This window comes from Melospiza melodia, chromosome 11 (genome assembly GCF_035770615.1).
Source record: "Melospiza melodia melodia isolate bMelMel2 chromosome 11, bMelMel2.pri, whole genome shotgun sequence".
Taxonomy (NCBI): domain Eukaryota; kingdom Metazoa; phylum Chordata; class Aves; order Passeriformes; family Passerellidae; genus Melospiza; species Melospiza melodia.
The window spans coordinates 1,961,260-1,983,171 of NC_086204.1; the positions used below are offsets into that span (position 1 = coordinate 1,961,260).

At 45.5% G+C, this 21,912-nt stretch overlaps 1 protein-coding gene across 12 annotated transcripts in view; it reads left to right on the forward strand.

Moving 5' to 3' along the window:
* The window catches only part of PRRC2C (proline rich coiled-coil 2C), a 68,185-nt gene extending 47,360 nt beyond the window's left edge, over nt 1-20,825 (forward strand). For 5 of the 12 annotated variants that reach the window (XM_063165252.1, XM_063165251.1, XM_063165258.1 and 2 more), the window contains exons 23-35: nt 828-917; nt 2,634-2,735; nt 6,606-6,813; nt 7,619-7,822; nt 8,487-8,608; nt 9,146-9,282; nt 11,096-11,330; nt 11,687-11,794; nt 13,216-13,434; nt 14,218-14,292; nt 15,424-15,527; nt 16,725-16,851; nt 19,007-20,825. In XM_063165252.1, coding sequence (XP_063021322.1) covers nt 828-917; nt 2,634-2,735; nt 6,606-6,813; nt 7,619-7,822; nt 8,487-8,608; nt 9,146-9,282; nt 11,096-11,330; nt 11,687-11,794; nt 13,216-13,434; nt 14,218-14,292; nt 15,424-15,527; nt 16,725-16,851; nt 19,007-19,273 — 1,998 coding nt within the window. In that variant the 3' untranslated portion in view covers nt 19,274-20,825. The remainder of the gene's footprint in view (nt 1-827; nt 918-2,633; nt 2,736-6,605; nt 6,814-7,618; nt 7,823-8,486; nt 8,609-9,145; nt 9,283-11,095; nt 11,331-11,686; nt 11,795-13,215; nt 13,435-14,217; nt 14,293-15,423; nt 15,528-16,724; nt 16,852-19,006) is intronic. The other 7 variants (XM_063165256.1, XM_063165257.1, XM_063165261.1 and 4 more) reach the window with 7 other exon arrangements.
* Nucleotides 20,826-21,912: the final 1,087 nt, after the last annotated feature.

Here is a 21,912-nt window from a genome sequence, read left to right on the forward strand (position 1 = left end):
CTTTTGTGGTGTTTGGTTCTGTCAAGATGGTGGAGCCTTTCCTGGCCTTCAGGGATGTAAAACCTCAGACATTTCAACTTCTACAGCTGCAGGAGTCACTGCCTGCAGCCAGCACTGAAAGGACCTTGTTTGCTGAGCACATGAAGGGCCACTTAACTGTGACAAAGAAGCTTCAAGGAAAGTCTCTGAGCAGACTGGAAACCTCAGTCCTTTTCTTCCTTGAAGTCATTAAGCAGTGCAGAAATCAGAGGTAGCCTGCACCATCCAGAGAATCTGAGTCTTGTGATTTTCAGCGACAAAACTTACAGGAGAGAAAATTGATTTACAAATTGCAACCATCCCTTTGTGTTTTTTTTTAATCTGGAGGGCCTTTCTTGTCATTCTAAGAAATTTCTGTATTTATTTGAAGCTACAGAAAGCTTTCAGCTAAGGTATTTTACTTTTTAAGCAGACTGAAAGGGCCTGCAGGTGGCTGAAGCACCTTGGGTGACATGATAATTGTCTGCACCACCACAGTCCAGTTTTACAGTGCCCAGGAGATACATTCTGTATGTTCTTGTCTTACAGACTGTATTTTGACTTTTCTCCAGATGTACACTGTGAGGTCATGAGGCAAACTGTAATCTTCTAAAATCCTCCTGACCTCAGTAGCAATTCTGCAGCAAGGATTGCTAGACATGACTTGTAAAAAAAAAAAAAAACAGTGTGAAATTCTAATCTTCTGTTGCTTGCTGAACTCCTCCTGTAGAAAGGCTGCCATCTGTCCAAGAAATTGAAATGGAATTTAGGTAAGGGAGATATTTTAATGGAATTGTTTTTCTTCACAGGAGTCTGTAACAGACTACACTACACCTTCTTCTCATCCTAACACAGTGGCTACTAGCAGTACAAAAATGGAGGAGACTTTGGTGACGAACGTAAGTCCATTGCAGTGATCGTCTTGACTTTGAAGACAAGAAAATATTTTCACACTTCTTTTAAAGCACCAAATAGTGCCTTCAGTGAACAAGTCCACAGGGTTCCTTTCATGTGAACTAGCTGGGCTTTTTCCTGTAGTCTTACTCTGAAGGACATTTGGTTTGGTTAGTACCTGCTCTGGAATCCTTCAGGTGTTTTCTTGTCTTTTGAACAATCACAGTGAGCTAAAGAGCACAGAAAGTGGAGATGTTTGTAGGGACAATTCTAAAAAAAGCACAGATAGTCACAGGGAGGGAGGAGCGTGTTCTTGGCAGCAGTTGGCACTTGAGCCTGGTACCAGGAGCAAAGCTCTGGAGGCTGAGTTTGAAGAAAGGCTCTCACAAGCAAAGGAGTTTGGAGCTGTAGCCTGAAATCACAGCAAGTGCATGCAGAGGGAGCAGCTGAATGGTTGTGAGAGCAGACAGCAGGCTTCAGGTGTTCAGTTGCTGTGGAGATGAGATGTTTGCAGCCCTCAAAGCCAGTGCAGTGGTCCTGACTTGTGAGCGTGGCACAGTGATTGAGAGAACCAGCTGGGTTGTGACTTGTAGCAAAATCGAGTTTGCCTGGAGTGTGCTGGGGCATCAGGGAGCTTGGATCTTGTGATTCTTGTTGTTTGAGTAACAGAATTAGCTCAGGGTTGAGTCACTTGTTGATGGGGGAAGGTAGAATCATGCAGTAGGATCTCAGTTTTTTATGAAGATGTCTTGTGAATTCCATCTAAAAATGCTTTTCAGCTTACTGCAGCACCATTTTGAAGCAGTACTGATTGAACTTCTTACTCTTCTGCTGGCTTTCCTGGTAGTGTTGTGGTTTTTGACTTTGGTGGTTAGTGTGGAAGACTGAATTCTTTTGTGTTAATGAAGTCCAATCCTTGTGGATGTTAGAGTGGAATTTCTAACATGGGAATTAGGGGTTCCTGGCCACCAAGGATCTGTGCCATCCCCTGCTTCAAAGCTTCAGGATCTGTCTTGTGGATTAGCCTTACCTCATCCAGTGGAAGTCCATTAGCTAAGCTATGGATGGAGAGAGGAATAGTTAGGAGTAACAGACTGGACACTGCAGTATTTTTGATTCATTTCCTTTAAAACTTCTAGGAAATCCATTGGAGTTTTCATAGGCAAAGACAGCAATAGCATTATGTCAGATTTATTTCCCCAAGTATCACATCTTTCATCTTGTGAAAGAGAAAATAACTGAACTCAATTACTGGATGGCAAATCTGTTGTAGTTTGTTTCATGGTCCTGTGATTTTGCAGGTCTGTAAAAGCTTCCTCTTTTCAGAAACTGCATCTCAGAACTCAAGGTTCATGACACCCCCTGTACTGTATTGGTACAAAAAGGGACGAACCTGGCTTGGGAAGAATTTTTGCATATCAGTAAACTGAAATGGTGCTTGAAATTAAATCCCCAAACAGACAATTGGTGTTTGTTTATGCAGAGGACATGGACACCTTAAAACCTTAATCTTCAGCCTCTTTGAGAGATGAGAAGCATCTTGGCACCTGCTGAGTGGCCTTTCCTTGCCTACCAAATTTTCCACCTTATTTTATCAGTCTCCCTGCCAAATGCTCAAGCCTTGAAGAAATTGTAGCTCACTTGATAAAGCTTGAGCTTTGCTTTCTGGGGCTTTTCTAGTAGACTTAGTTAGAATGTGATGTGTGTTGCCTGCCTTTCAGGTGCCCCTGCCCCACACCCTTCCCCTCCCTAGGAGGGAGACTTTACAACAGAGCTCCAGCCTAACTCCAGTTTCTCCCGCTACCGTCGACCTCACCCTCAAGGTATGTACCACATCCCTCTAAGGGTCGTTTTCTTGCATGCAGGGGAAAAAAAAGTTATTGGAGAACTTGCTGGTGAACCTTTTTTTAGAGCCTTCCTTTGTTTCCTCTGCTGAACTGCTTTTGCATATAAATGGATGGCTGAAACACAGACTCTGTCGAAGGATGCATTTAAACCATAAATTTCTAACCAACCCCGTTTTGCATTAACACTTGGCATCTCAACCAATCTTGGCTCCCACTGCCCTGAAAAACCAAGATCCTAGAGTTTTAGCATTGGGCCACAGTGCTCATGGCAAACCATCAGAATCTGGCTGAGGTTTTTTGAGTGTTGAGCTTAAAATAAGTTGCCTGGTTTGGTGTAAAGGCTTCAAGGATTTGCTTGATAAGCCAAGCTTGACTTCTTAGTTCTAAGGCTTAGGTGCAGTGATAATGTGGTTTTGAGTTGGATGGCTGAAGTTCCAAGTAGTGACATGTAGCTGGTGTGTTGGTGTCTCTGGAGGGCAGTTAGATCAGTGAGTCAGAGCGTTTTGTAGTGTTGTAAATGTTCTGTTGTTTCCTGCTTTCCAGTGCAGAGCAAGTGTGGAGAGTATTTTGAGTGCTGTTTTCCCATTTTGTTGGATTTTGGACTGTTTGCATTGTATAACTCACTAACACAGAGTTGGGCTCTAGCTTTGCTACTGTATTTTTAGAAGTTGTTGGATTTTTTCTTCTTTTGGTGTCCTAGATCTGCTTTGTCATTGTGACTGCAGGTGACTGAGCCAGTAGAAATGTTGTTGCTGGTATTAGGGAATAGTGGTGTTTGACCTTGGTTTGTCTTAAGTTTTTAAAAGAAGAAATGAAACTTGATTGGATGCAGAGCTAATGCTTTAGAGGAACTTACTTGTCAGTCCCAGTGAGACTTGTCTCACTGCTTGGTTTGACAGCTGCTTGCTTGTGTTCTCTACAGATGAGAAATATTCATGTTCTCTTGTTGAATCTCTGCTTTTCTTTTGTTAACACTTTTATTATAACACCTTTCAAACAGTAGACCTACAGAAATGGGGAGAGCACTGTGGAGGGACAAGTAGTTTAAAAAAAACCCTGGGTTTCTGGTACATTCTTGTGTAATGAGTTATCCTAATGCGACTTTCTGGCGTCTGAAAGTGTTCTGAAATAGTCTCTGACTGGAGATGCAATCCTGTGTCACACAGGTAGGGCTGAAAGTTACCTCAGGGTGTGGGACAGTGCCCAGTTACAGAGCAAACTGTGGTGTCTGTGTCATTCATCCTGCATGTCTTTTCCCACTCTTGTGGTATCAGTGATTTCTCAGTGGGTGACAGATTTTTGGATGTTTGGTAACAAAATTGGATTTTGAGGATTTGTTTTGAGGATTTCTTGAAGAACCCTCGGACTGAAATCTGGATGGAAAGCTGTTTGGAAGCGGCTTTGTACCTGATTTCTTCATTCCAGCCACTGGAGCTCTACCTCCTTTTGACAAACACAGAAGGCAGCAGGCTTGTTCTGAAGCACACTCTGAGACTGTCACTGCCCCTGCAGGCACAGCTCTGCTCTTTGTCATCCTCTTCCAGTGCAGCCCTTGCATCTTTCCAAGGATACTTCTGCAGCAGGAGAGAGGAAAGCATTTCCTTCAGTTTCTTAAAAGAACAAAATGTCCAGGTTCTGCCTGCATAAAGGATCAATCCTTGCTCCTGCTCTTCCCTCCATCCCCTGTCACAGAAAGCTGTGTGTGAAGAGACTTGTAGGGCACTTGGCCACAATTGCATCATTCTTCAGTGGGGGTATGAGGTGCTCCTTGTTGAGATCTTGTTTCCTTGGAGTAACTTTGCTAAAGACACCTTTACTCAGTCATCCTCTTTGCTCAAAGGGCTGTTGTAGGTAAGGAGCTGAGCAGAAGAAAGTCCAAAGCAATCTCAAACTGAGCTGCTTGGCCTTCTTCATATCCAAGGTTTCATCTAAAATTCCTCTGTAGGCATCTGGTCAAGAAACTGACAGGTTTGAACTTTGTTTTTCCAACCATTGAGGCTTTGGTGTATTTAGGGAAAGGCACACTGGGGTTTGTCTGCAGTGGAGGTTTTGGGTACCATGGGCAGGGCTGCTCTGCAGTGAGGGCCCCAATGGATCAGTGATGAAGAGAAGCCTCAGGCAGCCATGATCTCCTCCTTGTTGCCCTCCTTTCTCCCTAACTGAGCAGTGAAACTACAGCACTGTCCCCAGTCTCAATTTAGAGCCTCTTATTCCTCCATATCTGGTCTGGAGATGGTGCTGAATAGGCATTCCTAGAGTATCAATCTCTCTTGCATCTTTGCATCTTTTTGACTAGTTTATAAAAGTTAGGTATTGCTAAGAGGCTTTCCAAAAGAAAACTTGAGGACTCTGTGATGTGCTCTAGGTGTTACAAAATGCAGTGTGTAGCTTTTGCTATCAATAGTTTCTCCAGGACATCCTGAAAACCAGTGAACATAGAACCTTCTACACCTTCTCTAGCCTGACAGTCACAGGTTCTTACTCACTTTGTCTCAGTGCCTAAACAGAATCATTTCCAGCACATCAGTGGTGAATTAACCTTGCCTTGTGTGCAAGAATCAGAGCCAGTTTGGAGGAGAATGTTGTGGAGGGGAAACAGTGAGAGATTGCTGGGGAAGATCTCAGAAATGAAAATAGGTGACTTGCCCCCAGAGGATTTAATGTGTGACTAAGTTTCCCTCCTCCCCCTTTATTCTCTTCAGGAATCCAGAACCTCATTTTCCACATGGGTGTGTGTTGATCACCTGTGACCCACTTCTTTCAGTATTACTCTGCTTTTTTATCATTCCTGAACATCTAGACAAATAACCTGAGCCATGTTTGGTGTGTCCAGACTCTGCCTGACTCATGTAAAGCAGGGCAGGGTGGCTTTGAGACTGAGCTAGGGGGGCTCTGGAGCAGGCAGTGAGGGCAGCTGTGTGGTGAGGATGTATTTGCCCCTTAATATCCACCACTAAAGGCAGCACCTGGCCTTGAAAAACTTACGGTGAGCAGTTTCAGCTCTGCTAGCTAAACTTGTGTTTCCACTGGAGACACCTGAAGGTTGTGCAGAAGTCCATGAGTGTAGTTTAAACATTAATATTTCTTGTTCACTGGACCCTCAGAAGTGTTTCAGTTTCGATTTTGCATTGTCTGGCTAACGTAGCAAGAATTAGATGGTATTGGCTGCAGTAAAACAATGGTTATTTCCACTTCTGGGGGAAGATAACTGTGTCCAAAATATTTAAAGTTTCATCTCCCTTGCTGTGCAAGACATAAGCTCATAATTATAGAAACAGAGGAGCATGAAGCATTTTTTAGCTTTAACATAAAGCAGCACACCCAATCTGTGTGAGCTTGTGGCTGCTTCTTGAGCAGGAGTTGCTTTGGAAATCCAAACTTGGCTGCTTCATGTTCACTGAAGTGTGCAGTGGGTATCCTTGGTGGTCACTCAGAGTGGATGATGGACCAAGAAAGCAAAGGGCTGCTTCATTTGAATGGCCCAAGTAACTTGGAATTAAAGGACTCGATGGAAATGTTTAGAGAGAGTTTTCCCTTTCTTTTGCTCACTGTGTCTTTGCTCTTCATGTCAAACACAACCAAGCCAAATTAGTGTGAGTGAATTCTCTCCTGAGCATTGGCTGTAAGATGATGAAATGTGCACATGTGCAGCTGGAGCAGATGAGCAGCTCCAACTTGAGGCTGTTTGCTTTTTGCATGAACAGAGTTGCACGATGACAGCGACTTCCAAAAGAGGCTGGCATGAAGCCCCAGTTGCCTTTTCACTAAAAAGAACTGTTAAAAGAGAAACAGGGACTGCTTGAAACTTCCTAATAGATGAGGACATTTTTTTTTTCTTTTAAATAGATGGAGTCTGCACGCAAAGCATGGGAGAATTCCCCAAACATGGGGGAGAAGAGTTCACCAGTGACCTCAGCAGCATCTCCCATTGCTGGTGGCAGCAGCAGCAGCAGCAGCAACACTGGGCCAAGCAGTGGCACCTACAGCTCTTTCTCAAGTGCATCAATGCCTCCTATTCCTGTGGCCTCAGTTACCCCCACAACATCCCTCTCAGGTAACTCATGTCAAGGCAGTGGTGTCCCCTTGTGTTGTTCCTTGCTTATGTTTGGATTCAATTCCTTTTGGAATTGTTTAATGCAAAGCTAACAAAAGGTTTGTGCTAGGAATGGAATGTCAGATCTGAGCAGCAACTTCCCAAATAACCTGTTAACTGGCTTCACTGTTCCACTTCAGTCACCTGAAAATAACATTAAACTTCTCTCTGCCTAAGGAGGAGGTAAACTTCTCTTGTCTCTGGTTTAATTTTGTTTAGCCAAATGGAGGCAAGCACACAGATTCTGGGGCAGAGGATAATTCTGGTGTCTTACTTCTATTTGTACTCTTGCTTTTTAAGTTAAAGCTTCAAGAACTCATATCAAAACCTATTTGCAAAAGGCAGAGCAAATGTCCAGCTGCTCTTCACAACCACTGCTTGGTTTACCACCTTGGTTCTTGGCAGCAAACAAAAGATGCTAAATCTGGTTAAGTCTTCATCCCTTGGAATATTAGAGTCTATCTCCATGAGAGGCACAACCACTGTGGGTTGCAGTGTTTTGTTGAATAACTGACCCAGCTGCTTCCTTCAGTGCCTCTGTGTGCTGCTGTGCCTGAGAAGGGAGGTGTAGCAGGGCTGCAGCACTTCCACAGTGAATCCACAGAACTGGCTCCATGTGTTTCTTGTGTTGCTGGAAACAGCTGCATCAGGTTTCAGTGTTCTTTACCAGTTCTGTGCTCACAGAGCTGCCCCAAAACTTTGACCTCTGAATGAGGAGGCTCTGAAATGTCTTTGATTGTTGCATCCCTGGCTTCTCTCCTCCTAGGAGCTGGAACATACACAACCTCTTCACTGAGTACAAAGACTGCAAGCACCTCAGACCCTCCTAACATCTGCAAAGTGAAGCCCCAGCAGCTGCAGACAAGCAGCCTGGCTTCTGCCAGCCACTTCTCCCAGCTGAGCTGCATGCCATCCCTCATTGCCCAGCAGCAGCAGAGTCCCCAGGTCTATGTGTCCCAGTCTGCAGCAGGTAATGCTGTTTGTGCCTGAGAAGCCACACATCTGCTTTTTTTTTTTTTTTTTTAATTTTGCTCTGCAGTCAAGACAGAATGATAAAGATTGTTCTGTACTCAGAATCACTCATTGTCTTACTGTAAATCTGCACTGCTTTATCAGGAAGTACAAATGTAATGCTGTGTAGATTGTTGAATAAAGTAAGTTTGAGTCTCTTAATGTACCAATTTTCTGTTGCAGAATTGTAAATTGCTGTTTAAGACCTGGAGTGATTTAGTTTTCTTAAAATGCTACAGTAGTTGAGAGTTGTGACAATTTTCTTTAAGGAAAATCCTACATCTAGTTAACAATCTAGTTAAATTACATGGCAGTGTTTCATGTTCTTACCCTTCCTTCACCCAAATGCCTTTATTGCCCAGAATCTGTTGTTCATCCCTCCAAAATTGTGTGGGATTAGTGATACCTGTGCAAGACTGATAGATTCTGGGGTGAATTGGAAAAGGTACCAAAGCTTTTGAGGCAGCCAGAGCTCTGCAGTGCTGCTCCTTCTCCCAGGCCCTCTGCAGCTGTTACAGGGGGAAGGACTGACATCTCTAATTCTTGATGAAAACCTTTCTAGAGGGGATGGTGTTGGGAGTTAGGTGCTAAAATCAGGTCCTAATTGTGTTGCTCTTCCTGAGGCACTGCAGCTCAAATCCCAGCATTCTACATGGACACCAGTCACCTGTTCAACACCCAGCACGCCCGGCTGGCACCACCTTCCCTGGCCCAGCAGCAAGGCTTCCAGCCAGGCCTTTCTCAGGTATCTGGGCTTCCTCATCCACCTTGTTCCCCTCCATCTGCCTGTTGCCTTCAAAGTTCCACTAATGATTTGGTGAGGCAGTGGAGAGTGAGAATAAAGACTGCAAAAAATGAGAACGTCCCTCCCTTTGCTGTCTGTTCTGGTGCAGCAGGCACTGCTTGATTGTTTCACATATATTTGTGAGTGGAAGTTTATTCTCTCAACTTCCATGGCAAAGTTTCTCTTCCTGGGAGGTGTTTCTGTGGCAATGTGAGTGCAGACTTAACTTCTGTCATACAAAATCCTATGCAATCTCAAGCAGTTGTTTTATATGCAGATCTGAATATTTCACTCAGTTTCTGCTGGTTGGTTGTGAGGAAATGTATAAAATTCAACTAGAAAGTAATTTTCATGAGGGCAGCAATGCAGCCTTGGGGATTTGACATTCTTATTTTACTTTTCATAATGCTACACAAATCCTCACACACATTCAGCTGTAGTTTTTCTAATTTAATATTTTCTCTTCTTTCTAACCTAATTTTAATGTTTTTTATGCAGCCTGCTTCAGTTCAGCAGATCCCCATCCCCATCTATGCACCCCTGCAGGGACAGCATCAAGCTCAGCTGAGTTTAGGAGCAGCACCAGCTGTTTCACAAGCCCAGGAGTTGTTCAATTCCTCCTTACAACCTTACAGGTAGGTAGCATGTGCACATTTCTTTGGGGTTTTAGTGTCAGAATTATTCCATTTGATTCCCTGCAGACTTGTCATATGTGCTCCATAGCAGCCTCATCTTGCTGTCTTCCCCAAATTTTTTTGTCTGAGAACTCTGTATGCAGATTGTCTGCCTTGTGCAGATGTAGTTGTGAATCTGGGTTAAAAACTGATGCATATTTGTATCTTTAGAAACCAGGCTAAAGAGCTGAGAGTATCAGTCTGTCACAGTAAGAGAACAGAAAATGTCTGTCCCTTTAGTTCAGCAATTTTTTTTAATCAAACCAACACTGGGGTCTTGAAACACTGTGAAATTCCACTTTGAGCTCCTAGGTAGTAAAGACCTCATTGCAGGGTATGTTTCAGAATATTTTTTTATTTGCTGCAGAAGGTCCCAGTAGCACCAGTATCACTGCACTGGCCCTGACAGACAGACAGACAGATTCACTGTGAGCCTCTCAAAGCTCCCTTGCCCTTCCTAGGAAAGCTGCTCCACAGCAGGGTAATTCTGACAAATGTTGTTAGTTCCACTTTGAGAAAGCTGCTTTGGAAGTTTAATTAGAGGGGTTTGCATGGGCTGTAGTTCAGTCTGCTTGTTGCAGTGTAGAAGGCTGAGGCCACAGAAGGTTTAATTAACCACATTTGTATCCTGACTTTGGTGCTTGGCTGACTTTGTGGGACCAAACATTGCTTGTCCTGCTACAGCTGACAAAAGCTGTTGCAAACAGTTGGCTAATTGCAAAAACACAATCAGGCTGGCATGTGGTCCAGATTAAATAAATCTGATCACACACAAACATGGCATTAATGGAGTTCTAACAGTGGGAGTGCTTCTCCCACATAGAAAATTGCAGAGGAGGAGAAGCTTGGAGATGCACAGGTTGCTGGTTTAAAACATTACAACCAAAAGTTAAAAGTGAGCTAAAAAAAACAGCTTGGGGAAAAAAAATTGGCTCCATTGAAGCCAATCCTTTGCATCCAGTCTGGAAGAGTTTTTCCAGTGTTGTGCAGTGAGGGGAGGGTGCAGAGCAAAGCTCACACCAGCACCAGGGAAAGTAAAAGGTGTTTTTACACATAAACACTCTCCTGAGCTCAAAAGCTTTCAGAGGAGCCCTTACTTCAAAACTCTTGATTCTTCAGGCTGAAGGTGGCCACTCACCCAAGTTCCTAGTTGGGATGTTCAGATAAATATTTCTGATGGACTAAACCTGTGTGTGGTGCTTTGCTGTGCTGGTTTCAGTCTTCTTTAAACAAACTGCAGCTTCCCCATGCTGCTCACAGAGGGATTGAATAGCTGGTTGAAATTAAAGGCTGTGAAGTCTTTTGAAATCAAAACATTCATTTGGAAGCTACCATGGTCAGCATGCAGTGGTTTAAGCTGTAGTAGAAGTTGGCCTGTGGAGCTCTGTGGAGTGAAGAGAACAAAGCATTTCCCTTAGTGACTCAGTGGGGCTGCTCACAGGGGCTTTCCCATCCCACCTTGGAGCACAGGAACTAAAAACTGGCAGTTTTTTCTGTGTTACAGTTAATTATCCAGAAATTATTGCAGCATGAACATCTAAATAGCAAATTGTGATTTAAGATTTTAGTAAGAAGCCTCTTTGTTTTTTAGCAGCTGTTACTTTGTTGTATGCAGAGTAAATTGAAAAAAATCTACCTTTCTCAGGTGAAAATGTGTTCAGTAAAGCTAAGCATATTAATTCTGTTTAAAGATAATAAACTGTGCTGTTCATTTTGGTGGTTCATCGTTGAGCTGTGTCAGAATTTTTCTGAATACCACTTGAATCTCTTGCAGATCCCAGCAAGCTTTCATGCAGAGTGGTTTGTCTCAGCCATCCCCAGTGGTTCTGTCTGGCACAGCCTTGCACAACTTCCCAGCAGTGCAGCACCAGGAGCTGGCCAAGGCCCAGTCCAGCCTGGCCTTCCAGCAGACCTCCAGCACTCAGCCTATTCCCATCCTCTATGAGCACCAGCTGGGGCAGGCTTCAGGCCTGGGGGGCTCTCAGCTCATTGACACACACATCCTGCAGGTAGGAAATGCTCCCTGCAGCCCTTCTGCTCTGGCCTGCTACAGGACATCTTGCTCAGTTTGGGGTGGCAGCAAACTTCAAACACTTGGAGGAGAGTGTTCTTTTAATTTAATGAATGTATATTAGCTTAATCTCTGAATTGAGGCTTGTTCTCCAGATTACAGTGCTCCTTGTGCTTTTGTCACTAATTAGAGCTTCAGGTTTAAATTCCTTAATTGTGATAAAGAGCTGTTCCACCAGCTGCAGATGAGAGCTTTATCACAAAGTGAAACCTTCACATTTATCAGCTTCCCTTGCTGGGCTTTCTGTGGCCCTGCCTGAATGCTCCTGATGGGAGATGTCTCTTCTCTTCCTAGGCCAGAGCTACCCTCACTCAGGCTTCAAACCTCTACTCTGGGCAGGTCCAGCAGCCTGGCCAGAGCAATTTCTACAACACTGCACAGTCTCCCAGTGCTCTGCAGCAGGTAAACTATGGCATGGTAAATTTCCTGCATTGTATTCTTCCTAAAAGCATGTCGTGCTTGGTGGTGTCTGTGGGGTTGGAACAGAGGGGAGGGCTGAGACAGCCTCTAATTCTTCTAAAATAAAACTGGAATGTTAATAGTGAAGGCTTAGGTCATGTTGGTCATTTGTCCCTGGCATCCTTCCCTTGAATAGTTCATTTCTCAGTGATGGGCAGATACTTCATTGGCACAGTGCTGTTGCTAATTGACTGAGGCACATGATGCCTGTATGGAAGCAGATACCAGGAGAGGTGGAGAGAGAGAGAGAGAGGCAAAGTCCAGGTGCTAAATGCAGCCTAATTGTTAATACCAGTTCTAACTGAGCTGGAGCCCAGGAGTGCTCACAGAAAATAACTGAGGAGTCAGCAGATAGGTGATCATGCAGATCAGTAAAATAACTCCACTGATTTGAGGGCTTTTTCACTCTTCTGTGAAAGAACTGCTAAATTATTCTGTCATATTTAAGGATACTGTCTAGTGGTTTCCATCTTCTGGTTGATTTTTTTAATTGAAATTACTTCCAAAATCAAACTGGGGATGGATTGATTTATTATAGCAGCCTACCTCCTACACTGGAAAAGGTGCCAAGACAGAAATCTAGAAGAGTTGTAAAAGATTGGATGTTGGAAATCTAGCACAGTTTGAAGGACCTTTTAGAAGAGTTGGTACTTTCAGTGTGTTCAGTTCTGGCTGTGTCTCTGATTTTAATCTGTCACCCTTCAGAGCAGAATCCTTGTAAGCCTTTCACATTTGGGAATCTCTCTCTCATCATTCTCCTTGTCACCCTTAGAATATGATTTTGCAGATAGTGGATTGTGAGACCAAGGCATGCAGTAACTCCTGCCAGTCAGGTCACTGCTGTTGTATTTCCATGTTTATCACTACCACTCTCTTCTGGTTTCAGCCCACAGCACAGTGGTAAATGCAAGCAAGGGACAGGCTGTGTGTTTTTGTCATTGTTTTTAAGCTCAAAGTGCTGGTTGTTGGAACTCCTGGAAAGTAAAATCTAATTTTTATCCCAGTGTCCTTTGACTAGAATTATTTGAAGTAAACAAATAATAAGCCAGTCCTGTCCCTACCTGTGCCAGAACTGCCTTTGTTTTTCTGAGCTGAATTAAATTTCCCTGTCACACAGTGAAATCATGTTGAATGATGTTGGAGGCAGGAGATCTCATGCACCTTTGTTTCTGAAAAGCAAAACCCAAATGCCATTAGAGCTGATTATAAAGGCAAACTGAGCAATAAATGCACTTACTTGCTTGCAGCTCTCTGGTTAAATAAAGAACTCATTAAGGGATAAAGCTGAACTAGAGCTAGCAGTGACAGTGACATAATGGCCTTTGTGTGTCTGTTACTGGTGATGTTGTGCTCTCTCTCTGCAGGTGACAGTACCTTTGCCAGGATCACAGATTTCCCTGCCCAACTTTGGATCCACAGCCCAGCCTCTGATAGCCCTGCCCCAGTCCCTGCAGCCTCCACTGCAGCACACCCCACCACAAGCTCAGGCTCAGAACCTGAGCAGACCTGCCCAGGTGACCCAGCCCTTCAGAGGATTGATCCCAGCAGGAACTCAGCACAGCATGATTGCTGCAACTGGGAAGGTAACAGCACTGCCACAGCTGCAGGACACAATTCCTCTGAAGCACAGCTGCTTTTTGGTTTGTGTAACCAGCACAGCAACTCATGCTGTCTGCTTGCATCTTAAAAATCTGCCTCAGCTTTAAAAGATGAAAAAGCCAGTCAGGGTTAATGCCTGAGTGACTGGCTCTGTGCATTTAGCTGAGGTTTTGTAGCTAACTTGGTGCTGCTCCATTTGCACTGCAGGAATACCTGGTTTGGTGGTGACATCATGGACTAGTAGGGGATTTCATGCAGAAGCCATGTGGAAAACAGTACTGAGATGTTGTGGGAGCAGCAGGACTCTGCCAGGGCTGGTGGCAGATTCTGGGCCTGCCTGAGTTGGTTGCTTTGCTTCTGGACTCAAACCAGAGCAGGCTCTTTGGGCTCAGGGGTTTCCAGTGCAAAATGGGGAATTTTAGAGTTTTAGGGGCTTCAGTGGACTCTGTATCAGCCATGACCTTAAGAATTGAACTCTGTAATTGTTGCTGGGGATCTGCCTTCTGAACAGCACAGCATGGTGCACATTAAGAATGTAGCATTGTATGCAAGACAGGATCCTTCTGTAATTGAAAAAGGAAAGTCTGGTCTTGCAGCTCAGGAAAACTGAGGAAACAGCTCTAGGAAGGAAATACCACTAAAACAGTGCAAGAATCTCGTGTATCATGGGGGGCATTCTCTCCTCTCCTTTATGTGAAGCTGCTGAGGTAATTGCTGATGAGGGGATGTGTGGAGCTGGCTTCCAATCACAAGGTCTCTTGTCTTAGATGGAATCCCAGCTTTACAGGCCCCGGGGATTCTCGGATAGTGTGCAGCCCTCGGCAGTTGCAGTTCGCTTCCAGGTGAGCACTGGGTGACACCCTGGCCATGGACACAGCTCAGCTGGCTGGCAGCCACAGCAGCCTCCTCCCACCTGGGGGACTGAGGCACCTCTGCACCTTCTGGCCTCCATTTTAGGGTGCTTGTGAATATAAAATAACCCCACAATCCCACTAATTTAAGCTGCAATACGAAAAAACTCGGGTGTTAATTCCACGTCTTGGACAGTAATGGCAACCAGAATTTCAGACCACCTAGATGAAGCTTGCATCTCCTCACCCCCAGAGGGTGTATGGTGGGTTTTGCACTGTGCAGTTTTCCAGTTTCATGGGATCTGGCCAAACCTTTAGAGCCTGGCAGTTGTTAGGAGCCCATTTTACAGGCAGCAGCATGTTTGTTGCTGCAATTGTCACTGGAAAATGATTGCTCATTTCAGCAAAAAATGAGGGAAGAGCTGCAGTGGGATGCTGGCCTTGGATGACTTTCCTGCCCTGCTCTGAGATTCCCATCATGTTGCTGCTAAAGAAAGTCAGCTTAAAACAGCCTCTATTTCTAAGTGATTTATTGTTGCTGTTATGCTTCATGGCCATGTGTGGAAATACACTGTCCCAAAGACTAATTTATTCTGTTGAGTGTATCTGCAAAATAGCATTCAAGAGTCGCTGCTCCAGTTAGTCTGGAGATTGTTTTGCCTGAGTGACAGCTCCATTTTTACTGTGCTTTGGCTTTGTTTATTTTTACAGACCTGGACTGTTTGGTGATATTCTTCTTCTCAGCGTTTTTCAGGATTATTTCTAAATATTTTCATGTGGTACCTGAGATGGGAGTCTTGGAGAGGGAGATCTCAACCCCAAAACATATTTTTTTTCTTTTTTTTAGGGCCAAATAGATGAAATGACTCTCAAACCCCCTGTCATTTTGCAGGAGGAGCAAGTTAGAAAGCCAGTACCATTGCTGCAAGTGCCAGATAGGGCAGGAAAATTGTACACAGAGGTGCTTGTGGTGCTGGGCCTGTCCTAATTATAAGAGGCTGTTCTGCAGTCAGGCTTTCATCTCCACTTAAGTGACCTCTTTTCATTGAGGTAAGCTAACAGCTGCTTAACAAATGGAATTTTTTTAATTAGAATTAACATGTCAATTGCTGTGTTTTTCAGATATCAGAAATGGACCTGAAGGCCTTTGGAGGTGGCATTGATGTTAAACCTGGAACACCACCAGTTACTGGCAGGAGCACGACCCCAACCTCCAGTCCCTTCCGGTAAATCTCCCTTCAGCTCCAAATTCCTTAAAACCAGAGCTAGAAAATGTACCTAGTCATGCATGAGCAGCCTTTTCTGGAGGGTATGAGCTGAGGGGCCACTGATAAATGAGACACTGCTTGATCTGAGCTCATGAGCAGCATTCCAGTAGGTCAGCACATCTGCTGTATTAAACAGAAGGAAATGGCTCTGAAAGAAAAGGTGGAAAATACTTTTTTGGGTAAGTGAAGAAACAAGAAGTGGCAAGGAAGATGTGGTTTGGGATAAAACTGTAAGAGTTTATCTGAATTGTGGGGTTCAAAGTAAAAAACACTTTAAGGCTTAGCAGTTGTGGCAACAGTTCTGTTAGAGGAGTAAGTGTTGTTGCCAGCTCTGTAAGCTCCTCACAAGTGAAATTAATAAAGAAAACAGACTCCTTTAAGCTTACAAAATATTTATATTGAAATATTGACATTAATAAACAAAACAGACTCCTTTAAGCTCACAAAACACTGGTGTGTGGAGCTTAGCTGGTGTCCCTCTGCTCATTTTGCCAGGAGTGCATCACCCACACCCTCTGCACGAGAACTCTCTGCAAGGCAAGCTCTGTTTCCTCAAGAAGGCTCTTCACTCTTTCTTCTTTTTCTTCTTTTTCACTCTTTTCTTTTTGAGGGCTGTTTGCTGCCCTTCCCCCAGATAATCAGTCAAGCTTCATGTAATTCCTGGTGATTGAACACCTTGGAAGTTTTAGTGGAGGGTCACGTTCTCAGCCAGATAAAACAAGGAGAGCATTTTGTGTGAATTCTTGAAATCTGTTCAAGTTCATTTTGAAACATGGGACAGCAGGTCAGAGTAGAAGCAGCTGCATATTCACTGCCTGCTGGGACAAGCCCTGAACTTGCCATGGTAGAGCAAAGAGTGACTGCAAAGGAACATAAGATAGCAGGGATGGAAACTACATCTAACATCACAAATCTGACATCAGTGTTCATACAGATGTGCCCTGGACCCTCTTCATAGCCTAAATATTTCTGATTATGCTTTCTCCTTGAATTCTGAAGTTCCGAGGTTTTTTGAGCTTCTATATAGAAAAAGTTTCTCACTTTTTTTTTAATTCTTCCCCCCTCCAGTGCTGAATTTCTAGTTAAGTTGTAACTAGGGGCAGAAACATCCTCTGAATGAAAGCAGTTGATTTTAACTGGAGTTCTTTCTTTTAGGGCCAGTTCTACAAGCCCTAACAATCAGTCCAATAAAATGAACAGCATTGTGTACCAGAAGCAGTTCCAGTCAGCAGCTGCAGCTGTGAGAATGACACAGCCCTTTCCTGCACAATTTGCACCACAGGTAGGTGACTGGTGGCTTCCCTTCCTGCAAACAGATTTGTTCCTCTGTGTCACCTGGTGGCTCTGACTCGACCCTGTCCCCTCAGCCTCTGTCACGGGGAGATACAAAATGGAATCCTTAAAATGAAATGGTGTAAGAGACCAAGATCAAAGCAAAAAATTACCTCTGTGATCTTGCTTACAAGTAGTGCTGATTTTGTGGTGTTTAATTTAGAGTTCTGTGCAAGTTGTGAATGATGTAGAACAGATGGTGCTGTGGCTTCCCCAGGAGCTGTAATGCACCTCATCCTGCAGAAACAGGGGAAGGGGAGCAGCTCAGTGTCTCAGAAGGGTCCCAGTGCATATTTTACACATGTAAAGACAAAGCAGATTTGCAGCTCTGAAGTATGGCAGGAGCAGCTCAGGTTGGAAAGGATCCCTGAGGTCACCCAGCCCATCCAAGGCAGGGCTGAAGGCTGGGGGTTCTGCATGGTCAGATGCCATCTCAGATGGGCACAGGCCTCATGAGCCCCCCTCAGGCACCACGTGTGGCCAGAGGTCCCTGTGGATCAGTGCCTGGGGCCAGAGGCACTCAGGGCTGAACCTCATGTGAAGGTCAGGATGTGAACAGCAGGGCTGTGAGCAGCAGTTCAGTCTGACAGCTCCCAGGCAGGCATGTGTCTGCAAGGCATGGCTTTAGAAAGTGCCTCTGGAGAGTTACTCTGTCCTGCTTGGTTACTGGTGATCAGGTGATCCTGCCTTAACCTCAGGGGATGGCTGAAATTTGGGCAGAAGGTTTCAGGTGTCCCTCTGGCTCCAGTGAAATCAGGCTGTTGCTGCAGAGCTGCAAATGAGAGTTCACAGGTTTGTTTTCTGTTCTGTTGCTGCTTGACTTACTTGGAGCAGCTACAAAGTAGGAGAGCCAAGGCCTCTTGTTCCAGACTTCTGATGTTTTGTCTCCCTGTTGTTGTGTGTGTGTGTCCCAGCCCTGTTTTTTGTAAAAAAGCAGAAAATACTCAGAGAGGTACAGGGAGGTTTAGTGCCTGTATTGTAGTTGGGGTTCCTTGTGTTAAGGTACTCCTTTCTAATTTAAAATAAAAAGGTGTTTGACTGCACTGGGCTTTATTGTCCAACTTCTGAATGCTTGAACTCTTGATGGAGTCTCTGCAGTCTGGGCAGGACAGACAAGTGCTTGCTCTGAAGTGCCTGATCAGTATCAAAACTGGAACTGGAAGGTGTCACAGGGGAAATTGCACAGGTGCAGGTCAGGGTTGCTGGTAGGATTCAGAGGGAAGGAAGGCAGGCAGTTTGTGCTGGTAGGGGAAAGGAAAGGAAAGGAAAGGAAAGGAAAGGAAAGGAAAGGAAAGGAAAGGAAAGGAAAGGAAAGGAAAGGAAAGGAAAGGAAAGGAAAGGAAAGGAAAGGAAAGGAAAGGAAAGGAAAGGAAAGGAAAGGAAAGGGAAGGGAAAGGAGTACTGGTAGGATTCAGAGGAAGGAGGGAAGGCAAGCAGGCAGTTTGTGCTGGTAGGATTCAGAGGAAGGAAGGCAGGCAGTTTGTGCTGGTAGGATTCGGAGGAAGGAGGGAAGGCAGGCAGTTTGTGCTGGTAGGATTCAGAGGGAAGGAAGGCAGGCAGTTTGTGCTGCCTGGGATTGCTCAGAGCAGGGAGCAGATGAGGCTTTAGCTCACCCAGAGCACAGCTGTGACCTGGTTCATTCCATGCCAGTGCAGGCTCAGCCTGTGCCCAGAGCCACGGGAGGGAAGGGGGAGCTCAGGCTGTGCTGCTGGGAGGGAGGGGAGCCCTGTGCTCTGCAGGGCAGCAGGGACAGCTGGAGTGGGCCCCGGAGGGGCTGTGCAGGCACAGCTCCTGCTCCTGGCTGAGCTTGTGCAGCTCTGCAGTACCAGTGGCACGAGAATAGGGTGGGTAATACTTCACACTATTGTCCCTGATCCTCTTTCTTGGGGAAGGGTCAGGGAAGCCTAGGTGTGATGGTAAACTACTGCTGAGGAGCCAAGCACCCAGCCCTGGGGACATCAGGGCAGCAGCAGGATGGACACTGCCTGTCTAGGAAGACCTGGCCACTGTGGTCAGTCCTTCACTTCCATATGGGAAATGCTTTTGAAGTCACTCCAATTCCAGTGTCCTCTCTGCAGTAAACTTACTTTTCTCCCTCTCTTAAGGCAAAGCAAAGAGCAGAGGTCCTTCAGTCCACCCAGAGATTCTTTTCTGAGCAGCAGCAGCAGCAGCAGAACAAACCCATAGGAGGCAAAGCCCCCAAAGTGGAGGAGAACGGGAGCAAACCCAGCGAGGCGATTGCTGACTCTGCCGGAGTCTGCCCGGACAAAGGCGAGGAAAAGGCCACGCCCGCGCCTGCTGCCACACCCAAACCCGTCAGAACTGGACCAATCAAACCTCAGGCAATCAAAACCGAGGAAACAAAATCTTAGAGGCTGTGTTGCCGTGGAGGGGGAGAGGGGAGGGTGGCCGAGGTGTCAGCAGCGTCAGTGGGTGGCCCGAAGGATGAAGAGCAGCCTGCCCTCCGTGCCGGGCTCTGCGCAGCCCCGCGGGGCCTGGGTGCCAGCAGCAGAGGTGGTGCCAGCTGCTGTGGTGCCAGCTGAGCCCCGGCTCTCGGGGTCACGCCTGCTCCAACAGCACCAGGGCTGCTTGGGGGAGTGCACGTGCCACACGTGCGTGCCCCCTCTGGCTCGCGCCCGCCCGCTCCCCAGAGCCACGGCGGCCGTGGGGAGGCATTTCTAGCTGACACAATGACTCCTTATTCTCTTCAGGCTCTGATCTTCAGCTGCTATTTACCTTTTTATAAACCCCTGAGTATGAGAACACGCAGATCTGAAGATGGTGCTGGGCCAAGTAACGTGTGTTAAGTTTTTAGTGACTTACGAAGCTTCTATCTTGTATAAACAGAGGGATCCACGCACTCGCCACGCCAGGCTTAACCTAACACAGAGTAACACTGGCAGTGCTGGATTTCCCTCTGAAGGCAGTGCTTTGCTGGCTGCTGCTGCTTGGATGACAATTTACTGCATTTAGATCACCATATGAAAAAGCTACTTGGCCACCTGTGTCCTCTCCACCCGCTGCCCCCTCAGTGGCTCCCACCCCTGGAGTTGAAGGTTCGTTGCATCAATAGTCAGATTTGTTCCGTTCACCCCTGTCCAGCTGTCTTGGTATGATGCCAGTGGTCCCTAAACCGTTTCCAGTTTCTGTCTGTAACACAGCAACGAGCACTTAAACTGTGCCACGAGAATAAAAGAAACCTTATCAGATGAACGAGAGTTTTATCTCAAAGGTGCATTCTTTATATCAGAGCTGCATCGCACCACCTCCTTGCCCACAGTGTGCTGGAAAGTAGAATCAAGTCAAATAAATGCCTTTTTAATTGTATCCTCTAGTATTCTAGCTGTAGGACAGTACTGTATGATACTTCTGTGAATGTAAGATATCCTGTACCTGCTTATGATATGTAGTAGTGACTGTGCTATACTGGAGCTGTTTTTAATAATGTTATTCTAGAGGTTTTTTTCCAGACAATGATTGAAAAAGCTAATAAAAAGCACCAGGTACCACATCAGTAGCAGAATTTGCTGGTTTTTTCTGGGATTTCTTTTTCTTTTTTTTTTTTTATGTTTTTTGGAAGGAAGAGTTGGAAGTCTAATGTGTATAATTTTGTTCAAATGACTGCAGAAGCTGGAAAGGCTGTTGCTGCTATTGATGCCTAGTGAATCGCTATTGGTTATCTTTTTATATAAATATATATATAATTTGAATTTTTGGAAACTAGCTGTGATGTCAACTTTGGAAAAAAGTATCCCACTTGTAGTGTGAGTTGGCATTGTACAGAAATTAACAGCCATATTGGTCTAGAAATGTTAAACTTAATTTTTTTTCCATTTGTACAGGGGTAACGCACTGTATGAAATATGTACGGTCTTATTTACATGGGTTTGATTACAGAAACTAATAAAGTATTCTCTAAATAAAGCCCCTGGCTGCTCTCATGATTCTGCAGGAGGCAAGCAGTGCTCCCAGGGAGAGGATTCTGAAGGAAAATGCTCCCAGAAGCTCCTTTGTTATCCTGGCACTTTTCAGCCCTTCTCCAGCCAGGGGCTCGCAGGACGTGGCCTCCACTTGCCCCAGCAGGAGCCTGGGAATTCCATCTCCAGCTGATGGAGCTGGGATGGTGCCACTTGTCCCATCAGCCAGTGATGCCCTAAGTTTGAGCCTTCATATTTTCCAGATTCTGTTCTGTATTTGTGTATAACTCTGAGCTCCATATAAAGAGTTGGCAGGCTCTCCTCACAGCTCAGTCCCACAGAACAATCCTTTTCCAGCCCCACAACCAAGGGCACCACTGCGGCTTCAGGCCCTAAAAGTGCAAACAACAGGGAATGGAGGAGAGCAAACTGAGAGGATGGGACTGCATAACCTGGAGCTGGAATTGGACAAGGAACCCCAAGATGGAAATGGACCAAAACTTAGAGCTCGTGACCCAGGGTCCATCTTGGGTGTGGCCCTGGCCAGGCTTTGGTACTGCCCAAGGTGTATCCTGTGAAGGCCTTTAATAAATCCCTGCTTTATTCCTTTACTAAATCCCTACTTCATTCCTTTAATAAATCCCTACTGTATTCCTGTAACTCTGCCCAGCCCCTGCTCCAGGGAGCCTCCCAAGGCAGCAGCAGCAGCAGCAGGGGACAGGCAGGAGTTGAGGGAGCCCTGGCCACCAGAGGGAACTTGCTTCCCACAAACACCAGGAACTTGTGCTGTCGCTCTCTGGGAAGTAATTCCTGCCTGGGGAGAAGGTGCTGGCTGGCTCTGCACCTTTCCTGCCCCAGGTTGGTTTTGTTCAGGGTAAAACTGCAGCAATGTGGAGTAAATCAAAGGTGCTGGAATCCACAAATGCAGCCGTGGGCAGAAGGAAGATGTGGGCAGGTCACACTCTGGGTAAATCACCTTTTTCACAAGGATCTGTGTGAGCACAGCTCAGGAAATGCTTGGGAAGGAGGGTGGACACTGCTTCCATCTAGAAATGTGCTATAAAAGTAACTGAGTTGTGGTACAGTTTCCCTGC